Source organism: Lipotes vexillifer, unplaced genomic scaffold, assembly GCF_000442215.2.
Source record: "Lipotes vexillifer unplaced genomic scaffold, Lipotes_vexillifer_v1.1 scaffold555, whole genome shotgun sequence".
NCBI lineage: Eukaryota > Metazoa > Chordata > Mammalia > Artiodactyla > Lipotidae > Lipotes > Lipotes vexillifer.
In genome coordinates this window covers 627,976-651,028 of record NW_006772693.1, presented here as the reverse complement: position 1 = coordinate 651,028, position 23,053 = coordinate 627,976, and the positions used below count along the sequence as shown (strand labels likewise).

Sequence of the window (23,053 nt, the reverse complement as noted above, 5' to 3'; positions counted from 1 at the left end):
AATATTTTTTTCCCTACAAATTAAAACAATACTGACCGAACGCTCATGTATCATCAGATTTACAGTTAGACAAAATGAAAAGAGTAGTTTATCCTTTTCAAAGAGGGATCGGCAGACGTTAACATAAAGGGAATAAGTGAAGTGATCCTTGAGAATTTGAAGCCTAAGGGTCAACAGAAGAAAAGTAAATAAATAAAAATGCATTATCCTTTAAGAAAAAATGCTCTTGGGGAAACCTATTATAAACCATTTAGATGTGTGCTCTTCTAATAAGCTTTCTGGTCAGTTACTCCCCAAACAAATCAAGGATCCTTATTAACTGGCGGCACCAATTTGAGAGCTACACAATGTAGAAACATCTCAGCAGAATTGCATTTTTACTGTTGACTGATTTTTTAAAAAACTTAATCTTCCTAGGGCTTCCCTGGTGGCGCAGTGGTTGAGAGTCCGCCTGCCAGTGCAGGGGACACGGGGTTCGTGCCTGGGTCCGGGAGGATCCCACATGCCGCGGAGTGGCTGGGCCCGTGAGCCATGGCCGCTGAGCCTGCGCGTCCGGAGCCTGTGCTCCGCAACGGGAGAGGCCACAGCAGTGAGAGGCCCGTACCGCCAAAAATAATAATAACAAACCAATTTAAAAAACAAAAACAATCTTCCTTTTGGAAAAAAGTCAATGCACAGTATATTAATCTATTACATTTAACAGTTTTTGGACTATTTCTAACTATAAAACATTTCTTGGGGTAAAACTGGATTTCTTTATTCCATAAACACTTCCAAATGTTCTATATTATATATTAAATGAACAGGCTAAAGTTAATGCTCCTTTATTAAATTAACATTAAGTTTAGTAGTGTGCTACTCTGCTCATAAATCCGTAAAAGCCAGAGAAATCACAAAACTTGATAAACTACTTTTTTATTTACCACATAGACAAGACACAGAAATGTGAATAATCACAATATTTGCAGCTAACAACTTCCTAGTAAGTGCTAACATGTGTGATCTGTATTCATAATAATTCTTAACGTGAATATAGCACTTTAAGCATTTTCACTATCTCATGAGGGGTAAACTACCACTGAGACAAAAGTTTTAAAAATATTTTTATTACATAGGTTATACTAGTTATAATAGAAATAAAGTTAGCTGAAAACACTTGTAGTAAGCTAATGATTTACATAGATTAATGACCTAAATTATCTAAAGGATAAAGTATCTAAAGGGAAAATTAGCATAGTTTACGATTAAACAAAAATTACATTGGTGTTTCTTAATGTGCCTAGAAAAAAAAATTCTAGCAGTATAACCATATGTTGGTTATTTCCAGACTGATATCCTAAGCTGTAGATCATCCCTGCTCTAGTTTCTTCCTTACCTCCCTATTTCTTTAACTATTTTACCCCCTGCCAGCATTCCCATAGAAAGAATTACAACAAATTGATATATTTTATTTCTAATTGAGAACTCTGAAAAAGGCTTGGTAGAGAGGTCCTTGAAACTAGTTGCTGAGATACAGTTGAATTCTTTGAAAATTCAAAATAATCATACAATTCCTGTCCCCATTTTTCTGCTAATAGATGGTCTTTTCACACTTGGCATTTAATTTCTCTCGTGTAACAGTACAATTAATATAGGGTGACTCAAATTTGGTCTCTCTAGAATTAAATAATTTCTGCACTTTAAGACAAACTTCCTCTTGTAGATAGGAAGATAGAAAGGAAGATTATAAGGGGTCAATCATACTAGAAATTCAAGTTCATTTTCATTAAATGCCAATAAAAATATATTTATTTTTAAATAAATATTTTAAATATTTAAATATTTCTAAATACTTAAATACCAAGTATTTAAAATATTTGATTAAAATGCCAATTAAAATATATTTTAATAATGTGTTACAGTATAAAAGAGGATAAAAATTATTATTCTCAATGCTGATGTGCGGCACAGTGTTGTAAGACAGTCATGCTCCTCTGATGGAATTGTACATTTGAATAACCTTACAGGAAAGGAATTTATATCAGGAGTCTGAAAGAAATGAACACCTGTGTCCTAATTTTGGGATTCAGCCAAAGGAAATAATCAAATGTGGACATTTATATTTATTGCAGTGTTATTTATAATACAAAAGCTGGACAGTACTTGCAAGTCTTACAGTAAGAAAATTATAAAGAAAATTATAGTGCATTCATGAAAAGGTATATTGTATAGCTACTAAAAATTATATTTCAGAAGAGTATTTAATAACATGGGAAAATTATCTTGACAAAAGAAGGAAAAGAAAAAACTCTGTATGCACCGGCATGTGTGATCTTACATGTATTTTTGAGAGAGAGAGAGAGACAGAGATTGATTTCAGTTTGGTTCCTGTAACAAAGCTATATTCTAGTCAGATTTTTGTTTCTGTGCTTATTTTTTTGCTAGTTATTTATTTTGCTATAATAAATTCTGATGCATTAAAAATTTTATAAAAGATGATCCCATTATGGCTATTTCATAGTATATACCATAGTAGTTATAATATAAATTTAGTTATAACATGTTTGGTATTATTAAATAATAATTATTACGAATAATAACTATCAGAAAACAAAAATGAAATATTTTTATCTCTGAGTAAAAGGAAATTAGAGATAATTTTAGACCAATATTAAGATTCTCAAACAATTTAGTACTCTGGTGTTAATAGTCACATGCTTTCTATGCCTTTGTTATAGCTATAATTCAATAGTTGCCCAGAGAACACGGGTTACCTGATGTTTTTTTTGTTTTTTCCCCCAGCTTTATTGAGGTATGATTGACAAGTAAAAATTGTACATATTTAACAGGTTATCTGATGTTTATCAATGATTGACAAAAAAATGATTTCTATGAGAACTCTATCTTTAATTTCTGAATGACAGCTAGCTTCTTACTATTTACTTAAAAAAAAAAAAAAAAAAAAAAAAAGGACGATTAAGCAGGACTCCTAAAAGAGTCTCCCAGAATTCCCAAACTTTGGAATTCTGTTTGGCAATATTTATTAATCATATTTTTTTTGAAATCAATTAAATTAATTAATTTTTTGGGGGGGCTGCATTGGGTCTCCGTTGCCGCGTGCAGGCTTTTCTCTAGTTGGGGCAAGCGGGAGCTACTCTTCATGGCGGTGCGCGAGCTTCTCATTGCAGTGGCTTCTCTTGTTGCAAAGCATGGGCTCTAGGTGCGTGGGCTTCAGTAGTTGTGGCTCACGGGCTCTAGAGCCCAGGATCAGTAGTTGTGGCGCACAGGCTTAATTGCTCTGCGGCATGTGGGATCTTCCCGGACCATGGCTTGAACCCGTGTCCCCTGCATTGGCAAGTGGATTCTTAGCCACTGCGCCACCAGGGAAGCCTGGCGATATTTATTAAAATGGAAAATATGCATACCCTGTGATCATCAATTGTGTTCCTCTCTATATACCTACCATACATGTGTACAGACAATACCCACGTACAAGAGTGTACAAGACAGCAAAAATTCATAATAGCCCTAAACTGGAAGCCACCTAAATGTCCTCAACAGGAGAGTGAATGAATAATTTGTGGTACAGTGAAAGGACAAATAAAAATAAGAGGTTTACTTTTTTTTCACCGAACATGAAATTTCCGTCTCCTCCCTCTTCTTAGAGCATTTACGTTTGAAAATTTAAAATTATACTTACTTTCTCGTCTCTTTGAAATGTGTATAAATTCTTGTGAAAACTAGGCAGGCTTTTTGTCAACTTTATGACCCAGGAATGTCCTTCTCAAAGACCTGAGAGCCATCTTCATGGGCACCTGGCTCCTCATTGCAAAACTACCTCTTGTCATAAAGATGAGACATTTAGCTTTTCCTCTGGATGAAGCCAGTTTGCTAACTCAGTTGGTAAAGTCAGGAGAAGATTTCTGTCTTTGCAGTTTCTTAGTGGATTGCCGATGGATGCGGATTACATTCTGGTTTAATAATTATTCAATAGAAAACTGTTTTCTTTCTCTACTACTTTGTGGAGAAAATGTCTGGATTGGGAGATCTGCTTTTACACTTGCCCAACAATAATGAGCACAGGGAATGCGACTTAACGATGAAAGTGAATAAACCACTGCTTTGCACTGTGCAAAACAATATAAATTTCACAATGTGAAGTGCAAGATGCCAGACAAAAAAGAGCAGAGGCCATGCGATTCCATTTATATGACGTTCTAAAACAGGCAACACTCATCTCTAGTGTTGAAAGTCAGGACAGTGATTACCTTGGGGGGTGGGGTTATAGTGATTAGAAGGGGACACAGAGTGGTTTCTGGGCTATTGATAATGTTCTATGCCTTGACCTGGCTGCTAGGTACACAGGTGTGCTCACTTAGGAAAATTTATCGAGTAAATACTTCTGACTGCTGCATGTTTCTGTAAGAATGTTAATAACTTCAATCGAAGTTTTCAAATGCGTTTTTTTCTATTTACTCTTTGGTCCCAGAATTATATTTTTAAGATCACTTTAGTCATAAATACGATTTTCATTGTTTCTACATTAAAGGATTTTAACTAAAAATAAAAAGGCACATTTTGTTTTCTGGATTTCAGTCAAATCTTACATCTGGGGAAAAGAATTTTATTTCCTATAAATCGTAAGGGGCTATATCATAGTTATGAAGAAGCAGATGTCATATTTGTGGCTGAGTCCTAATTTAATATAATGAGGTAATAAAGGAACCAATAACTATTTTTAAAGCATAAAATTGTCCTAATTTTTAAATCTTGTACACAAAATATGTCTTTAAGAGACAAAGCAAAGAAAGTTTCTTCCCTAGACTCTAGGACATACCTTGATTTTAAACTAATTAAAATGATAGCATTCTGGTGACCTTGTTTTAATACATTTATTTATTTAATTAATTTATTTTTGGCTGTGTTGGGTCTTCATTGCTGCGTGCAGGCTTTCTCTAGTTGCGGCGCGCGGGGGCTACTCTTCGTGGTGGTGCGTGGGCTTCTCATCGCGCTGGCTTCTCTTGTTGCGGAGCACAGGCTCTAGGTGAGCGGGCTTCAGTAGTTGTGGCTCTCCGGCTCTAGAGCACAAGCTCAGTAGTTGTGGCACACGGGCTTAGCTGCTCCACGGCATGTGGGATCTTCCCAGACCAGGGCTCGAACCCATGTCCCCTGCATTGGCAGGTGATTCTTAACCACTGGGCCACCAGGGAAGCCCAGTGATTTTGTTTCAACCAAGGTCGAAATTAAGAACTGCAGTGAAAAGCAGAACATCACGTACCATGTTGCTCCATGTGATTAGCTCTGTGATAAGTTCTAGGTTCTAGCAATATTAAAAAAAAAAAAAAAAATCCTCGCCTCAGGGAATTCAGGATCTAGTGTGAAAACCAGACACGCATGTTCAAGTCAATAATGCAAAGGGCTGGGAACTTTCCTAAGAAAGGTCACTTAAATTTTTGTTTTCTGTACTCAGTAATCCTTGCTAACCTTGAAAATGTCAGATACTGGAAGAAATAGAGAAATAAACTAAACATTTTCAAATATCATAATATAAAAAGAAACTTTAAACTCTACCATCATGCATTCCTTCTGTAAAGATACCCTCTTCTTCCCTTTCTTTTCTTTCTCGTGGGAAGACAGTTGAAAAATTGCTTGTTAAGCCAAGTGTCAATCCAACAGCTTCATGAGTCTCATACACAGGCTTGTAAAATAATGAATGATACTAACCAAAAATTGCTCAGTCTAAGAACATTTAAAATATAGCAAAATTCTACCATGATAAATGAAGGAATTCAATTTAGATTTCAAGAGATGAGCATTCTGGATTTCTAAAAGATAATTCTTAGTTGTGGGTGATAAGCAGTAAATCGAGTTTCCTTTGTGGGTATGAACAGTGAGGAAACTGAAGCATCTTGCTTTGTATTGATCGCTAAAGTTATAAAGGGCAAAGGTTGCAATTATTTGTTCGAGAAGTAATTTAATGTTAGACTCTATTAAAAACGTGTTTTAATACCAACTAAAATTTATCTCACTGACAACAAATAAAATGAAATTTTATTCTCTCAGAGACTTACTATTAAGTAGGTCTTAGTTCCATTACTTACTGCAATAGCCAACAGTAAAATTAGGTATTTTATATAAATAAGAATAACAAAATCACAAGATTATTTTTCAAAAACGCTGTTATCTGACAAATTTTATATATGTGTATATCAAAATGTGAATATGTAACTTTTGGAATGCAAGCTTACAGAGGGTAAGAGTCATATCTTTTAGGCAGACTACCTCCTCTTTCCACACCTCCCATCATAAATAACTTTTGTAAATGATAAACAGAAGTAAATGTTTCCTCTTTTAAGAATTACATTATAGGGCTTCCCTGGTGGCGCAGTGCTTGAGAGTCCGCCTGCCGATGCAGGAGACGCGGGGTCGTGCCCCGTTTCGGGAAGACCCCACAGGCCGCGGAGCGGCTGGGCCCGTGAGCCATGGCCGCTGAGCCTGCGCGTCCGGAGCCTGTGCTCCGCAAATGGGAGAGGCCACAACAGTGAGAGGCCCGCATAACGCAAGGAAAAAAAAAAAAAAAAAAAAAAAAAAAAGAATTACATTATAATCCCATTATCTATTTAAACAAAGTCCTGGCAGACTGAATTTGGTCACATCTGTTCAATTTATAACCCTCAGATTTATTTCTGGTACAATTATTAATCAAGTTCACTCTAGCTATGTGGCTGTAAGGTGCACACCACTCTGAAACAACAATGAAGGCCACCGATTACTATTCATTTCTCATGCGTTAGCTAGTATTAGTATTAATTAGTATTGTTTTTACGTACCTTTTTGACAAAATTTCTGATTTCTCTGAATTTTCAATAGACAGGATGAAAAGGTTAATAAACCAGGTCAGTGAGTATTGGTACATGGGATCGATGTTAGCTAAATCAACAATAGAAAAAAACAGGATGGAGGAATGAGTGGCAATAGGTCGATAGCCCATGCGGGTGGCATCAATCTTTTTCTCCGTCTCTTCTGCTACTTCCTGCTTTTGAGAAATCTCATTAGCCAAAGCCTTGGAGGAAGATAATATCTTAATGGCAGTTTCATCTTCTAATATATTGCCTTCCGAAGATGAAAGAACTTCTAAAATCTTGTCTTCTATTTCTTTTAACTGCCTGGAATAAAACAATTTTCTCAGAAGAAGAAGAAATCATTAAAAATCACTTCATGTATATGTTCTTTCATAAGAAACAAAGAGCTTGTAACCTTAAGAAATGCATCACATTGTGACAAATATCCGTAACGGTGATGCTGTATAATTAATTTCTTATCTTGAAAAATGTCAAAAAGACAGGCCTTTCTGCTCCACTTCTCTTTCTAATGATCATTTATGTGGTAACTAGAGAGAGATATGGTAAGCCCATCTACTCTGCCATTAAGAATCTCAGCCCCCAATGAACGGAAAGTATCACTCCATTGATTTTCTGAAATTTTTCATGACTTCTGGAGCATTACCCTTTTTACCTATGATATAGATATTACAAGCAGAAAATAGAATGCAACATATTCATTCAGACTATGCTCCAGTGAAAACAGGTAACCTCAGTTACATAATGAATACTAAAACTTTTGTGCTAAAACTTCATTGAACAGTTGAAAATATATTGCTTTGACTTGTGGCAGGCCTCTGAATTCTTCCAATGCCTAAGAACTGGTATGTAAAAATATACTCTGCAAAGCAATTTTCCAAATTAACATAGAGGCTCTGCAATACCATATATTTTCCACTTAAGTCTTCCATTCAATGCACCTATTAAACCTAACAAAGTAGATCTTTAAAATGTACTTTAATTGATTCTAAGTGATCTTGAAACAAGTAAGAATAATTCTGTGTTTTATAACATTTAAAACCTTTTGTTTTCAGCTCCTTGCAATATCAAGGCTTGCTTTTCTTCTTCAAGGTCTGGCCTTTCTCGTGCCACCACAATTCCCAAAAGCTGATCCTGCATTCCCTCTGAAGTGATCATGAAGTTTAATAGTGTCACCTATAAATAAAAGAGTATACAACAATTGCATCATTATTTCTGCTGAGAAAGCCTCAACAGAGAAAGCCTCTGCTTATACACTTCAAATTCTGATATTAAAACTGACTCTATTTACCATGGTAGTATGTGTGAAAAGTGGAATTTGTAGAGATGGTGATTAAGGGTATAGGCAAACTGGATTGTTGGATTAAAAACCCACTGAAGTTTCTCATGGTCATAAATGTAATACTTCAGAGGGTTTTGTTTGGTAATCAATTTATTCTTATTTCAAATTGGTCCAATTTCTGACTATCTTTTAATCCCCAAATCAATTAGAATCAGGCTGGAGGCCATCCTTCATATTGGCTGGACTAGCTGATTTATGTTTTAAGGATCCCAGTGGTGTCAAAAAGCAAAGGAGATCTTACAAAGAGATGAGAGAAAAAAGAACAATTACTTGTCATAAGTATATACGGTATTCACAATATGACAATCATATTATTTATTATAATGATATACACTATAATATAATCATATTACAACATAGCATATATTATGTTGTATTATGTTATCATATTAAAATATGATACTCAGCCACTACTATGAACTAAGGAATATACAGTTCAACAGTGTCCATCAAGATGCAGTCTGCTAACCCTGCTTCATCCCGGTACCTAACGGCTCTTACAGGCAGGTCTCACTCTGTTGCCCACAACTTAAAATACTCCCTCTCTGAGAGTCCGCCTGCTGATGCAAGGGACACGGGTTCGTGCCCCGGTCCAGGAAGATCCCACATGCTGCGGAGCGGCTGGGCCCGTGAGCCATGGCCGCTGAGCCTGCGCGTCTGGAGCCTGTTGCTCCGCAACGGGAGAGGCCACAACAGTGAGAGGCCCACATACCACAAAAAAAAAAAAAAAAAAAAAAAATAGTCCCTCTCCTGAGTCTTTCCCATAAGTGGGAAAGTACTCATGCTTAGGTCTCTCTTTTTAAAAAGCAAAAAACAAATCATCCACACAATCCCTTTCAGCTACTGAACGATCTCTCTTTGTGCCTTCATAACCATATAACTGAAAATGTTACTTGTATATGCTTTCTGTCTCTGCCTCTTTTCATTCGTCAGCCCTCTACAATCTGCTCTCACTCCTGCCTCCACATACCTATCAATACACACAGCAATAAACTGCAGAAACTTTCTGGCTCTGGTCACCAATGAACCGATAAACACTCGACCTTGGCTTAAGCTGACCTCCCCCACCCCACTACTTTTTTAAGCCTCTATTTTGCAGTCTGCCTGCCCTCACGTCTTGAATGAAGGTCTGCACCTATGTCTTGAGCATCACTTCCCATTCCTCCCTTTCACGTGCCTTTCACTGTAGCTAAGCTGAACTGATTGTGAAATCTCAGACACACACTATGAAACATCTGCACGTGCTTCAGCCCTGACTGAGGAATGGGAGAACTTGGGTCTCCCCATCTTCCCTGGTAAGAGAATATTTCCTCTTCGTGAATGGAGTAAATTTGTTTGTGTGAAAAATTTCCTACCTGTGATCAGGAAGTATGAAACAGCTCCTTGCTGTACCCTTGTGAAGGCAACACCCTCCTCTGCCCAAACCCAGGCACCTTCTCCATGGTGGTGTCCTCGGGTTAAACCTTGCCCCCTGGCTTGCCCCATGGCAGGCCTTGGATGCCACTAAATGTAGATTACATAGGCGTAATCATAAATTTACATGGAATAATAAGCGACAATTCTTGACACTGAGCAGTTAAAAATGATTCAGTGTTATTATGCAATTCTCTACTGCTCTGGCATTTATTCATGGAAAAATTATCATTAATGTTTTCAAGACATTTTTCCTGTTGGCATGAGAAACCAAGTGCACAGGTTACACTCGCTTTACTCTCCAAACCATTGTCACAGTGCTTAGGGAAATGTATGTCTTACAACTTTTACCTCAGGCACAAAGAGGTATTCATTCATATTCCATTAATGTTAGATGTTTTGAGATCAAGATTTTGCAAATCTAGCCATTTGCTCACAAATAAACATTTAAAATCGTACAAATATGATTTCATAATTTTATTTTCATTTAGATTCAAAAGAACTATAGCAGCACAATACCATCCCTTGGGTACTTTTGAAAGCAAAAAGTACATAAAAGATCCTAAAAATAAGATCAAGAGGAAGTATTTTAATTTGTAAATGAAAGCAAGTAACCGCCTCACTATGTTTTCTAATCCCTGTTTAATCAATCCCAGCAATTAAAAATAATGAAGCAATAAGACATTCTAGGGATCTAAAGGATTTCAATACCGAATCGTAAAATAGTTTCCTCTCCATGGTGGTTGGTTTATGACTTCTACTATAACTAGTTATTAGTGTACATAAATTATTTATGTTATTTGTGATATTTTCATAAATTTTAATGAAAAGTAAAAAAGGTTTTCCATGAGATTTATTAAAAATTGTTTTTGGTAATGCAGCTTTAGGATTTATTTTCTTTTATATGTCATTCTTTTTCACATATATTTAAAAGTTAATAGTACTGATAGTTAACTCTCATAACACTATTGCTGGGCCTTATTGTAAGCATTTTACATAGATTATTTAGTCTTCACATCACTCTATGAGATAGACATTTATTATTCCCATTTTATAGACTAGGGAACTGAGGCACAGAGAGGTTAAATAACATGTCCAAAGTCACACAACTGGCAAGTGACAGAGCTGGGGTTTGAACCAAGGGAGTCTGGCTCTAGAATCCATGCTCTTAACTACTAGCAGATACTGCCTCTCCTAATAGGTGAACACATGACCCAATTTTTAGGTGTTTAGAAAACACGTTTATTTTTATTTTTATTTTTATTTTTTTTCCTTGCGTTATGCGGGCCTCTCACTGTTGTGGCCTCTCCCATTTGCGGAGCACAGGCTCCGGACGCGCAGGCTCAGTGGCCATGGCTCACGGGCCCAGCCGCTCCGCGGCATGTGGGATCCTCCCGAAACGGGGCACGAACCCGCGTCTCCTGCATCGGCAGGCGGACTCTCAAGCACTGCGCCACCAGGGAAGCCCTAGAAAACACGTTTATTTTAATTAACTGAAAACAGTCGCTAAGAATGTTTATATTTTAACACCGTGTCTTTCAAACTAAGCTCAAGGGTCACCCCACCTTCCCCCAGTCTTCCTGACTTCCCTAAAGGTCCAGTCTAAAGTGTGTCCCCTATGTCTTCTGAGTTCCTCTATGTCTTCCTAGTCATAAATACTGTCACTTGACATACAGCTTATTTACAGTGTAAGCCTCTCGAGAGCAGGGACCATGAGTATTCACCTTGGAGGGTAGAAATTATGTCATCTTAGTGCCTCCTCTGTCTCTACAGAGAGATGCCCATGTTAATTTAAATATTTCTAATAAAGGACAACATTTGGACCCTCTGGATAAATCTTGCCTCTCTATGTTTCTTTCAAAATCTGAATATTTCTTAATGTTCCCTCCTCCTAGCTTCTATAAATGAAAACTATTCTTCCCTTCCTCATTCGCTCATTCTAAAAACACTTATCAAACATTTATCAAGTGCCAACCAGGGCTAAGAATTGGGAATAAAAAATGGACTAACCTCCAGAAGCTTGGTTACAGATCAATGTCTCAAGTCATTTTAGTCACTGACTATAACTTTGAACTAACTTTACTTTTTTACTTTTTATTTATTTATTTATTTTGCGGTACGCGGGCTTCTCACTGTTGTGGCCTCTTCCGTTGCGGAGCACAGGCTCCGGACGCGCAGGCTCAGCGAACATGGCTCATTGGCCCAGCTGCTCCGCGGCACGTGGGATCTTCCCAGACCGGGGCACGAACCCGCGTCCCCTGCATCGGCAGGCGGACTCCCAACCACTGCGCCACCAGGGAAGCCCTAACTTTACTTTTCAAAGGAATTTTTAGTATTTTAAAAGAACAAGTGATCTAAAACAGTTCCTTTAAGTAACTATATAAAATCAGATAGCAGCAACCTTATTCTGAGAAAGAATGGAGTTCTGTTCCTGAATTCCCATTCTAAGAATTAGCATATTATCATTTATTACAAAGGAAAAATGTGCATATATGTCATCTATTTTTAACAATGCAAATCTAAGAATAATATCACTTGCAGAAATTAGATTCTCATGGTCTTTTTTCACTGCATACTGAAGGCTCCTTTAGTACTTGCATGCACATACAAAAAGCAACATTTGGAAATTATTATAGCAATTTCAGGAAATGCCAAACAAGGATAAAATCCATTTTACTTAGGAAGACCTGTTTTTCTTATGGCCCAGGAGGAAAATTCAGCCATTAATTGTAAAATCTGGTAAAGAAACATTTATTTTAGATACTGGCCTTTACTGAAGTTTCAGGAAGATAATGAGGATTCCTTAGCTTGGTAGTAATATAGAAGCGGAAGTCTGGTGAATATTCAATGGTAGAGTCCCCAAGTCGGATGCAGGTACTCCCACCCTGCTTAAAGGTCTGTTTTAGTAGAAGAGGTTCCAGGATTGGATCTAGTTCTTCTCCAACATTTTCTAGCAACACTGGAATAAAGTCAGAAAAATATTTCATGTTATTTTAAATACTGACTGTAAACCTTCAACCCTCCAAATTCTTTCAGCCTTCTAAATTGCCGCTGTTTCTAGTTACGCATAAAACTATTTTTGTCTTCTGAGTATAAAGAAATGATGCCATATACCATCATTAAAAATTCCACAAATGACAGATGCCAGAGAGAGTGTGGAGAAAAGGGAACCCTCCTTGTAAACTGGTGCTGCAGCCACTATGGAGAACAGTATGGAGGTTCCTCAAAACACTAAAAATAGAGTTGCCATATGATCCTGCAGTCCCACTCCTGGGCATATATCCAGAGAAAACTCTTAATCTGGAAAGACATGAAAACGGAAAGACATGAAAACAACCTAAACTGTCCATCAATGGAGAGTCCATGAATGGATAAAGATGTGGTACATATACACAATGAAATACTACTCAGCCATAAAAAGTGAAATGCCATTTGCAGCAACATGGGTGGACCTAGAGATTATCATGCTAAGTGAAGTAAGTCAGAAAGACAAATACTGTATGATATCACTTATATGTGGAATCTAAAATATGACACAAATGAACTTATCTACGAAACAGCAACAGACTCACAGACATAGAGAACAGACTTGTGGTTGCCACTGGGGAGGTGGGTGGGGGAGGGATGGATTGGGAGTTTGGGATTAGCAGATGCAAACTGGTATATATAGAATGGATAAACAACAAGGTCCTACTCATAGCACAGGGAACTATTATATTCAATATCCTGTGATAAACCATAATGGAAAAGAACGTGAAAAAGAATGTATGTATAGATATATATCTGAATCACCTGGCTGTACAGTAGAAATTAACACAACCTTGTAAATCAACCATACTTCAATAAAATAAATTTTAAAAATAAATAAATAAAATAAAATGGGTAGTTGCCAAAAGAAATAATTTTAAAAAGAAATGATGCCATAAAAATAAATGGATGTATGTGGAAAGGGCTTCATTGGTGGGGCTATCTGGTCATCCTGCCTGCTTCCATAGTCTTAGTCAGCGTGCTACTCAGGACTCCCCCCGGCTCTGGGATTCACTATATGCCTAAGTATGATGGCAGGGAGGTATAAGACACCAGAGAAAAAGCATTTCTAGTTGTAGTTATTTAAACGATTATTACATTTTTTAATTACAGAAGTAACTCACACTTACTGTAGAACATGTGGAAAATATAGAGAAAAAATAAAGAAATGTTAAATTAATTAAACAAGGAGGCCATTAGACTGAGACAGCTGTAAGGTGTGGTAGCTTACATAAGTAAACCAAAATTTAAGCCTGTAAATGCCTCAAGGTTATGAAATCAAAACTCGAAGGACAACCAATCACAAGCAGCCAAATAGGCTTTAAAATGTAGTCAAATAGTTTACTTTCTTTGCTTCCTTACTTTTTCTGTACAGTATACATCTTTCCCCAGCTCCTGTTGGAGGGACGCTCCTTATCACTTTTGGTTTGGCACCGCCTGGTTTAAATGGATTTTTGCTCAAACTCTCAAAATTTTTGATATGCCTCACTTTACCTTTCAACAGATGAAACTGAAAAACAACCTCTAGTCATATTTTCTTAATCTTTCCCTCCCCAAAATATTTTATGTAATTTATTCATAGTATATATAACTTGACAGAAAAATGACATAAAACTACATATGAATTTAAATATTTTTCTTTTCAGTATTTTTAATTATTTTTTTTGCGGTACGCAGGCCTCTCACTGTTGTGGCCTCTCCCATTGCGGAGCACAGGCTCCGGACGCACAGGCTCAGCGGCCATGGCTCATGGGCCCAGCCGCTCCGCGGCATGTGGGATCTTCCCGGACCGGGGCATGAACCCGTGTCCCCTGCATCGGCTGGCGGACTCTCAACCACTGCGCCACCAGAGAAACCCAGTATTTTTTATTTATCTTTTTCTATACACAGTTGAGACTAAACAATATATCTAATTTCATATCCTAATTATTTTGCTTGACATTATAGCATAAATATTTTCCCATGTTACTAAAAAAACAATAAACATGCTTTTAATTACTGCATAATAGTCTATAATATTAATGTTCTCTCATTTTTAACCAATACTCCATTATTAGATGTTTGGATTGTTTCCTGTTCTCAAGATTATATGTAGCACCGTCTACAAAAACTTTGTGTTATACAGTATTTTCTTATGATAGCATTCTAGAAAGGGAATCCCAGATCAAAGGCCAGTGACATTGCTAAGGTACTTGATACATTTGCCAGATTGAAGTCTTACATTTTGGTGTTTGGGGTGCTACCATAGCCAAACTCGAATGGCATTTTGTAGGAGTCCTTCAAGGGATGGGATGTGCACTCTGAATGGGAAAGCAGCAGCTCAGGGCATTGGGATGACAGGTATTTGGATCTCTGTTGCAGCACTTCTTCCCACAGGTTACTCCTGGCTAAATAAAGTCCTAAAATTGTCTTGTCAATTTCCTTCACTACTGAGACTTTAACAAAAACAGGTATGTCAGATGATTTTTAAATTCATCATAATTTTCTGCTTGAATAAAATGATTATTTTTCATGGGTAAATAATATGACTGCATCATAGTATATTAAATACATTAATCTATTATTTAGATTGTTGCCATTTTTCCAATTGTTAATACTGCAGTGAACATCTTTTTGAATAAACCCCTGTGTTCATCTCTGATCACTTAACCAGGCTGGAGTCCTACAAGTGCAATCAATGGTCAACAGTTACAAACATTTTAAAGGTTTTTTATATTGCCAAATTACTTTCCTGAAAGGCTGTAGAGGTTTCAGAGTTGCAATAAGCACTCACTCTGCTGTTTTTAAACCTGTTTTTATATAATATCACTGTACTTATGAACACTAGGCATCATGTTGGCATTTTATTTTGTCATTATCCTCACAACTTTAAAAAGCATCAGGGGTCTTCCCTGGTGGCGCAGTGATTAAGAATCCACCTGCTAATGCAGGGGACACAGGATTGAGCCCTGGTCTGAGAAGATCCCACATGTCGTGAAGCAACTAAGCCCGTGAGCCACAACTACTGAGCCTGCGCTCTAGAGCCCGCGTGCCACAGCTACTGAGCCCGCATGCCATAACTACTGAAGCCCGCGCACCTAGAGCCCGTGCTCTGCAGCAAGAGAAGCCTCTGTAGTGAGAAGCCTGTGCACGGCAATGAAGAGTAGCCCCCGCTCTCCGCAATTAGTGAAAGCCTGCACGTAGCAACGAAGACCCAACACAGCCAAAAATAAACAAATAAATGAATTAATTTAAAAAATCTACCAAATATTATTACCCCAGTTTTACAGATGAGGAAACTGAAGCAAGGCGACTGTAGTAAAATTTTCAGTTAAATCATCTCGTGAATGACAAAGCAGGAACTCGAACTAAGCAATCTGCCTCCTTACACAGCTCTCTTAACCACTGTGTGATACTGCCAGCATTAAATATTATATTCATGACTTCTACAATTTGATAGGTAAAAAATATTGTTAAAATCTGTATTTTGGGCTTGATGTTTTAGGTGCTCTTTGGCTAATTATACTTTTTCTTCTAGAAACTGTATGCTAAAATATTTGCCCATTTTCCTATCGTGGGGCAGGTTTTCACCATTAGATTCAGCGGCAAGTGATTAAAAAACCCCAAGTAACAGTGACACAAACAAGAAGGAATTTATATCTCACGTAAAGAGGAGCCTGAGGTAATCTGTCCAAGACTGGAAGGACAGTGTGTCTAAACTGTCAGAGATCCAAGTTCCTGCCATCTTGCTGCTTCACCGTTTTTGGCATACAGCTTTATCTCTTTGGCCAAAATAGCCTTTCAGAGAACATGCACATTGCGGCCATCAGAAAAAAAAAGAAGAAACAGAAAAGGAAGAAGTATCTTTTAAGGATACTTTCTGGGGATCACAAATGGCACTTCCACTTACATCTTTTTTTTTTTTTTTCCACTTACATCTTGATGGCCAGACCACAGTCACATGATGACAGAAGTTAGGAAATTTATTCCTTTACTCTGAATGCAATGTGCCCAGGTAAACACAGGGGGTGCTAATAGTAAGGAGGTGAGAACGTTTATTAGGGAACAATGGGCACCAACTGTCACAATGTGCTAGTTTTTTAAACTTTATTTGTATTTTTTAATATTGTTGATATTCTCTCTTAAGTTTCTTTTATATAATGTTTCTTGGATTAAATTATAAATTTGTAGAGTCAAATCTATTATTCTTTTCCTTTTGTATCGTTTTCCATTGTGTATTTTCTTAGAAAGTTCTTTCCCATCAAAGACAACTTATTCCCCTATGTTTTCTTTTAGCATTTATGTCTTCTCTTTTTTTCTTTCACATTTAACTCTTTAATTCATCTGGAGCACATTTTGGTGTAAGATGAGACTATGACTTGATATGTTTTTCCACAAAACCAATTTTTGCAGCACCATTTGCTGAACGACCTATCATTTTCCATTGTTTTATAATGCTTACCTTCTAATGCATTAAAGGCTTACATGTATCAATATTAGAGTTTACTCCAGAACAGTTCATTCCAAATTTACTCTTCTTCTGAATTTTTATTGCCTCTGTACTTTCTTCTAGGCTAACTTTAGAAGTAATAACTAGTATTATTTCTAAAACGTTTATTTCTGAAAGTGTTGATGTCTTCACAACATTTAGTTTTCCTATCAGTGAAAAAATGATGTCTTACTCAAGTCTTCTTTTTTGTGTGTGTGAAATTTTCTCATTTTTTTTTCACTATGCATAGTTAAAGTCATTCTAAGTGTTTGTTTTAGATAGCTTTTCAGTTAATTCTTTTTGGTTTTCTAGATGAAATATATTATCTACAAATATGATAATATTGTTTCCTCTTTACAAATATTATAGCACCCTCATTGGAAAGAACTTCCCTAATAATGTTAAACAATAAAAGTGATAATAGATATCAATTTCTCATTTTTATTTTTACATGATCAGACTTTTAAAATCTATTAATTTGCTAGAGTGTTATGGACTGAAATTCTGTTTATGAAATATTACAACATATAAGTTTTGTTTAATTGCCTCAAATTTTATTAACAATTTCTGCATAAAATCTAATATTTAAATTATTCTTTACTAAAAAATGATATTATACAATTTCATCCCTTATTCTCCCTAAGTTGTTTTAGTTTCACAACGAATTAAGAATGTCTACATTAATATGTATAAATGTCTTTTCTCAAAGCTAAAATATATACTATAAAACTTAAGTATTACAGACTTGATTCTTTTCCCTAAAAGTGAAAATTTATTTCCTCACCAGTAGAATAAAGTCTTAAGCCTGTTAGGAAAGATTTCTATAGCGTCCAGATTTCAGAGAAATATGTTCTCAGCATTGAATATTTACTGTATTATAAGCCTCACTGGAAAAGCAAAAGTATTCTAAGCTTGAAAACAGAAAAAAACAAAAACAAAAAAACCCCAAACCCATATATACATGAATTACCCAGAATGCTCTCCTTAATTTATTGACCCTAACTTTTGATTTCTTTCACTTTTAATTAAATCAAAGTATGTTTCATGTTAAAATACAGGAGAAAATTTATGAGACAGGCTTCTCTTCATATTTCTATCATCAAAGTTAACAGTATGCTGGTTTATGTAAAAACCTCCTTTCTCATTCCCAAAAGCCAGCCCATCACAGTATTTGCAAACCTTGTGGGAAGCCAAGACTGGGAATCCAAACACATGGCTGCTAATGTCTTTGAGTAAGGCAGATCATCTTGCTTAAAGCAATTGTTCTTAGCAACAAAGAGAACCAAGTATTCTTTTCATATTTCTTTTGCATTTAGGACATTAACTGATATCAGTTTTTTAATTATAAATTATCCACATTATCCTATGTTAGACTTCAAATTAATAGGAAAAAATCTGCATAGTATGTTCAGCTGTGCAGCATATTGTATTCAAAGTAGATTAATCAATTACTGGGTACCCTCAAAGAGCTGGAGTTGAGAAACATTTATGTACACAATAATAGGGCAACCGTAGAAATCTGTAAAAGCTTCAGTGTTGGCAGTTCATTGGAGAGGTTAAGAGAGATGTCACAGAAAAAGGTGTTTGAGCCTCATATTAAAGGGTGAAATTTAAAGTAATTCACCAAATGGATGGAAGAGCACAGACGAAAGCTAAGAGATGAGAAACAACCCCGCGTTGTTATATGTACTGCCCGCCCCCGTGTACCCTGTACTCCCATCTAATCCTCACCCCACGTGTAATCTCTGTCTCGCTCTTTAAACCAATAAGCTCCAAGACAGCAGAGATCAAGTCTGTCTGTGCGTGCTCTGTTTTCAGTGGCACGTGCTAGTTGCAAAATAAATATTTGTTACGTGAATGAATAATGAACACAGAAATGAGCAAATGAAAGAAATATTGAGTCAGGAGTAGTTTTGCCTCCCTGATACGTTATATGCAAGGGGGGGAAGAAAAGAAAGTGCTAGGAGATAAGATAAAAATAAGGAAGGCTCAGATAATGCTGGGTTTTGCTCTAAATGCAAAGAGTTTTTTTCATGGAGTTAATGGAAAGCCATTAAAAGCTCCTCTATACAAGTTGATTTCTTTTTAAAAATTAAAAAATATTCTTTTATTCTTCCAGTTTTATTGAGGTGTGAACAAATTGCCTTATCAGCAATATTACCATGAATAACATCCTATGCACACCTTACCCACTGGTGTAGCTAATACAGATGTACCTCTGTTTTCTAGAACATTGGCTTTCAAACATTTTTTTTAAGCAGCAGGATACTTTTTTTCACAGAGGATTTTATCTTAAAACTCAATATAAACAACCAAAAAAGGGAGGCCTGCTCTGGTTGAAGCCGAGGCAGGTGGGTGAAGCCGAAACCTCTGCCTTCTCTACCCAGGCTGCCTGTGAGGGATGAGAGATCAGAAGCCACTGTCCTGGAATAGGTCAAAATCTAAAGAGAACTTCTTAAATGCAAGAGTCTTTAACTGCTTATGTTTTAAAACTGTAACAGTAGCTGATTCTTTTACTTGAAGATTAAATATAAAAATAGTTACAAAATCTGCCATCTGTTTCTCTTTCTATCATAGATTTAAAACTTTTCACTTCTCTCTGATGATTAATGTTAGAAGGCATTGTGAATTATCATTATCCATTTTTAAAGTTATTTCATTCCAAAAAGTAGGTTAAAGCAACTGTGAGTGACACAGTAAACAATGAACAAAGGCAGAAGACTCAGGGACTAGTTTTAAGACTCCCCTTAACTAGAGATACAGTCTTAGTTAAGCCACGTAACTAACATTCTCTGTCACCTTACCTTGTTAATAAAATGTAGTGGTTATTAGAATTACTATTGGATTTCAGATTTTTATGGCCACAACTCCAAGTAAGAAATACATTTTAAATCTTTATCAAGTACACACATATGCATAAAACTTCTAAAATTTCATGAAGTAATGCTTACCTCTACTCCATGCTATGCAGTTTTATATGTTCTATTCCATTGCGTTTCATTTAAAAACGCTGGTCATGACCCATTATGTGGGTTCTCTCTCCCACAGTTGTGACCCATAGTTTGAAAAACACTGAACAGATTGTATGGCCCTTTTCTCTCTAAAATGATGCAATACTAACATCGGTATATGTGACTGTGATCACACAGATCTTCAAAATGTCAAGCATGTGGTAGATGCTCAATTATTACTTGTTTTTACTGTGTCAAGGAAATTCTTTGAATATTTAAGTTAAATTAAGTAATTTTAATTGACGTATTTAAGGTGCCAAGCCCTTCAAGAAATTTTCCCTTATGTAGAACAGTATGGAGGTTCCTTAAAAAACTAAATATAGAACTACCATACCAACAGCAATCCCACTCCTGGGCATATATATGGAAAAACCATGTTTCGAAAAGGTATATGCACCCCAATGTTCATTGCAGCACTATTTATAACAGCCAAGACATGGAAGTGACCTAAAATGTCTATCAACAGAGGAAGAGATAAAGATGATGTGGTACATATATAAAATAGAATATTACTCAGCCATAAAAAAGAATGAAATAATGCCATTTGCAGCAATATGGATACCTAGAGATTATCATACTAAGTGAAGTAAGTCAGATAGAGAAAGACAAATATCATATGATATCACTTATACATGTAATCTAACAAAATATGATACAAATGAACTTTTTTACAAAACAGAAACAGACTCACAGACATACCAAACAACCTTATGGTTACCAAAGGGGGAAATGTGAGGGGAAGTGATAAATTCGGAGATTGGGATTAATATATACACACTACTATATATAAAAGAGATAACTAACTGTAGCACAGGGAACTCTACTCAATATTCCGTAATAACCAACACGGGAAGAGAATCAGAAAAAGAATGGATGTATATATATGTATAACTGATTCACTTTGCTGTACACCTGACACTAACACAACATTGTAAATCAACTATACGTCAATAAAAATTTAAAAAAAAATCTTCCCTGATTGCTCTAAATATTCATAGCTCACATCTGTGTCTTTCTTATTATACAAAATAATTATGTATGATTCTAATATAATTAAGAGATAATAAAAAAAAGAGATAAACCATAAACCACATAGTAAATCCCCAAACAAAAAATATAAATTGAGCTTATCAGACACTGTCGTAAGTACCCAAATTACAGTAACTCATTTCTTCCTCACACTATATGGTCAAAGTATAAATGGGGAAACTGAGTCTCAGAAAGGTCACTGCAACCAAGTACTAAGTAACAGAGGCAGGTACTCTGATTCCAGAAGTGCACAGTGGTCCCTAGAAGGGTTAGTGAAGTATGTCCACTTTCTATTTTTACAACAGTTACATATATTGTCTGATCCTGCCCATTTAACAAGCAAGATATTTGATAGTAGCGAGCAGGTTGTCCCTTTTTTGGTAACTCCATATCATTATACTATACTCCAAGAACACCAGTTGGATGAATGAAATACTATTTGTGTGTCTGTGTGTCCATATATATAAACACAACATTTTGTAGGTAGACATAGTTTTTTAAATTTCATGCTCACCCAAACTAAGCCTAAAATTGTAATTACTATTTTAAAGGCTAACTCATTATTAATATGCAAAAATAAACTGTCTGTAAGTCTATTTGGTATATCTCTTTTGATTCTTCCATGTAACACTCGTTCTGTTAGCAACTGGGATTTGCCAAACTTGTCCTGGGGCTAAATATATTGTCCTTTCATAATGTTGGCAATTTACTTGGTTAAGTAAATAGTCAAAATTTGACAGGTAACATGAACTTAAAATGTGACTAATAAGCCCAACATACTTAAATTCATAGGCATTTTGGTTTTTGTTTTGACAAATGTGACCTGTGCATAGAGCTTCACTGAAAAATTCTCGTCATGTTCTTAATCTCTACATTGTAAATGGCAGATAACAGTCAGCCACGTAAAATGTGCGCTCACTTCTCTGCCACTTTTGTAGGACAAGACGAGGGAAGAACAAAGAGATTGTTGGACTAATATTGTGTTAAAATACTTTTGGCATATCAAGTTGCCCTTTGAATTGCAGAAGTGGAGCTATAATGAGAACTAAAGAATGGCAAACAACAGACAAAAATTAAAACAGCTAAATTAGAAGACGTATCCCAAATGAATCTTGAGACAAAGAAAGCCTCCTAACCTGTTAGAACTATAATCTCTAAAGTTCTCACTTGATTCATTACCAATAAATAAGAAAGATATTAACAAAGTAATCATTTAAGATGAGTCTGACACAAATATCTTCAAAAGAAAAAAAAAAAGCCTTACATCATTTTGGGTTAATTGTGCCCTCTCCAGGCAATTCTGTAATGTATGCTTGTTATTCAAGTACATACCAGGGGTGCCAAACTGGATGCAATTTTCCAGAGTCCTGGCATAGTCAGAGTCACTTAATTTAATTAGGTGAAGACTATTGGCTTTTTCCATGTTCTTGATCCATTTATTAGCCTGACCTTGAGGATCTATCATCAGAGGCCACCTTCTTGCGTTCCTGAAAGGGAAAGAAAGACAATGCTGGTCAAGCCATGATCTGTCTCTCTGCTATTTAAGAGGCATGCATCACTTTCTTACAGTTTAAACTTTATAGTATTATTTTACTTTTTAGCTTGTTTTGAGAAACTGTGTTCTTGAAGCAGAAACATTTAAATTGAGAAGGCTACTAGAACGGCAACTACAAAAGCCATCTGGCAAACTTAACACAAGTTCTTTTACTCCTTTTGGAAAATTACAATTCTCTAAATGTTAAATTATATTTTTGAAAATGTTTGCTGCTCTTGCTAATTAAGTCACAATGATAACCATCAAGAGTACTAGAAATCAGGAAACTTCCATTCTTCACTAGGCCCTGCCATTAATTAATTCTGTGACCTTGGGCAAGCCACTTCATTTCCTCAACTTCTGTCTGCTGTCATTTACACAAGAGGGAAA

The 23,053-nt window shown here is 36.1% G+C and overlaps 1 protein-coding gene across 1 annotated transcript in view; it reads right to left on the bottom strand.

The window, feature by feature from the left end:
* Window positions 1-23,053, bottom strand: part of DNAH7 (dynein axonemal heavy chain 7) — a 253,806-nt gene that overhangs the window by 50,087 nt on the left and 180,666 nt on the right. Inside the window, exons 48-52 of the mRNA XM_007447818.1 lie at window positions 22,462-22,616; window positions 12,363-12,553; window positions 7,882-8,015; window positions 6,810-7,145; window positions 37-163 (exon numbers count right to left, since the gene is read on the bottom strand). Coding sequence (XP_007447880.1) covers window positions 37-163; window positions 6,810-7,145; window positions 7,882-8,015; window positions 12,363-12,553; window positions 22,462-22,616 — 943 coding nt within the window. The remainder of the gene's footprint in view (window positions 1-36; window positions 164-6,809; window positions 7,146-7,881; window positions 8,016-12,362; window positions 12,554-22,461; window positions 22,617-23,053) is intronic.